This window comes from Sinocyclocheilus rhinocerous, unplaced genomic scaffold (assembly GCF_001515625.1).
Source record: "Sinocyclocheilus rhinocerous isolate Xijiao unplaced genomic scaffold, SAMN03320098_v1.1 scaffold1071, whole genome shotgun sequence".
In the NCBI taxonomy this organism is placed as follows: Eukaryota; Metazoa; Chordata; class Actinopteri; order Cypriniformes; family Cyprinidae; genus Sinocyclocheilus; species Sinocyclocheilus rhinocerous.
In genome coordinates, this window is record NW_015638033.1 from 748002 (window position 1) to 750245 (window position 2244).

The 2244-nt window shown below is 38.8% G+C and overlaps 1 protein-coding gene across 1 annotated transcript in view; it reads left to right on the forward strand.

Annotated features, from left to right (window-relative positions):
• Positions 1-1004: 1004 nt before the first annotated feature.
• The window catches only part of atxn3 (ataxin 3), a 6027-nt gene continuing 4787 nt past the window's right edge, over positions 1005-2244 (forward strand). The window contains exons 1-3 of the mRNA XM_016564722.1: positions 1005-1085; positions 1628-1792; positions 1880-1924. Coding sequence (XP_016420208.1) covers positions 1062-1085; positions 1628-1792; positions 1880-1924 — 234 coding nt within the window. The 5' untranslated portion in view covers positions 1005-1061. The remainder of the gene's footprint in view (positions 1086-1627; positions 1793-1879; positions 1925-2244) is intronic.

The following is a 2244-nucleotide window of genomic DNA, read 5'->3' on the forward strand; positions in this document are numbered from 1 at the left end:
AAAGGCTATAAACGATCGGCCACCTGCAGGATCCTCACATGCGATAGCCTAGTAGCCGGGACAACTTCTTTATGTTTACAGACGTGACGTAATGACGCGGCGGCATGCTCGAATTCCCCGTGAAAACCTACCCCTACCACTCAAATTATAAAACATTATTATAACTAACCGATGTGAATCTGGCTAAAGTAAGGAGATAGTTTTGAACACTGGCTGGTTATCTACTTGCTCAAATATTGATTTCGGATCATTTTTAACCAAAAAAAGTTACGGACTGCAGCTTTAAATAAATGCAGGCTTGATGAGCATAAAGAGACTACACTACACTTCACATAATAGGCCTGTAGGGGGCACTTGGGCTTCATTAACTATGGTAGTTTCATGAAATAATAAACGGTGTATCAATATATATAAATACAGGTGAATTGAACACTACTTACCATTAATGTGACTTCTGGTGCTGCGTGGTTTTGTGTAGTGCTTTGTAGTCAGTTAACATCCATTTTCTCAGTGATGCAATTTGATTTATAAATAGAGACAAACTGCAGATCCAGATCGCTTTAATTAAATTTGTTCAAATTAATTTGTTATAATTAATTATTTTTTTTTTTAAATTGAAATTTAATAGAAGTACTGTATTTAAGTTGCATGTACGAACTTAAATATTTTATCTATTACGATAAAAATAAATAATGATTCGATTTACAGCACCTTCATAAATTGAATAAAAACATTAAAAAGCCAAAACATAGATGATGTGCATTCTTTCTTCGTCATTTTGTAGAAAAAAAGTTGACAATTTTATGCAGTGATGGTCTGGTCACCATCTTGAAAACCATTACTAACATTGTCAATAACTGTTAGATCATAATAAAATAAAATTATCATTTGTAATTATTTAATATGTATTAAAAACGACCATTTAACGGGTGCTGTATAATCCCAATCTGTACGTTTTACTAACTGTTTCATTTGACGTGTTTGTGTTTTGGGTGACTTTTATTTTGGCATGTTTTGACGTGTCGTTGTTTCCGGCTGTTCCGTCATTCACACTTTCAAACATGGAGTCTATTTTCCACGAAAAAGTAAGAATCGCGTTTTAGCGAATTATATTTATGACTTATATTTATGTATCGCACATGTGCTTGACCCGATTAATGAGAGATTTGTCTGCGTGTCCGCGTATCCTTACACGAATGGGCTCATTCGGGTTTATATGAATGGTTCTTGGACTTTTATCGACTGTCAACAATCCGAAATGGGCTGAAAATCGTTTGAAATGTTTGTTTACTTTCAGTGTGTGTCACTTTCATTATTCTCATGTTATGTTTCTGGTTGCGTTTCTATAAACATCACAGTAACTACGTTTACAAGCATGTACAATAGTACTTAATTATACACTGTAGTACTGAATGAATATCACGTGACTAATGTAGTCCAGACTAGTTCTGAGAATGTCGTGGCACTACATGTTTTCGCTGAAATTCTAAAGTAATGATCCGTTATTATGGGATGTCCTTCAGTGATGTTGCTGTAAGATCAAGAACTGAAATAACTATGTTAGCAGTGTAAATGAGTGATCTCAGACATTGTCAGAGGCCTGTTGATGTGTGTCTGTGTGTTTCAGCAAGAGGGCTCTCTGTGTGCGCAGCACTGCTTGAACAACCTCCTGCAGGGAGAGTACTTCAGTCCGGTGGAGCTGTCGGCGATCGCGCAGCAGCTGGATGAGGAGGAGCGCGTGCGCATGGCTGAAGGAGGCGTTCAGACGGAGGAGTACAGGACCTTTCTGCAGGTGCTACACACACGGCTCATTTCAAAGAACAATGTCACTGTTATACGTGATCACAGTCGTAATACGCTGCTCTTCTACCATCTTTAGCAACCGTCGGGAAACATGGATGACAGCGGCTTCTTCTCCATTCAGGTGAGTCACGTTTGAGGCACAGGGAAGCAGTTTAGTGGAGTGATGCCGATGCTGCCAGGACAGTATGTGGACATGGGAGAACACTGCAGCTGCACTACTTCTGAATTAATGTTCTTGGTCTTTTTGTGCATGATTTCCAAAGAATGACAACATGTTTGTCTTTCGTCATACTTTAAAGACTCGCTCCACCTCTGAAACAGCTTCTTTTTCATAATGTACCCATCTGATGGTCTGAGTCTGTGTTGCGCTAAGTGTTTCATGTCGACTCTTCTGCACGGCTCTGGGCAATGCTGTGCTGTGTTTTGATGGTGTGTTTTGAG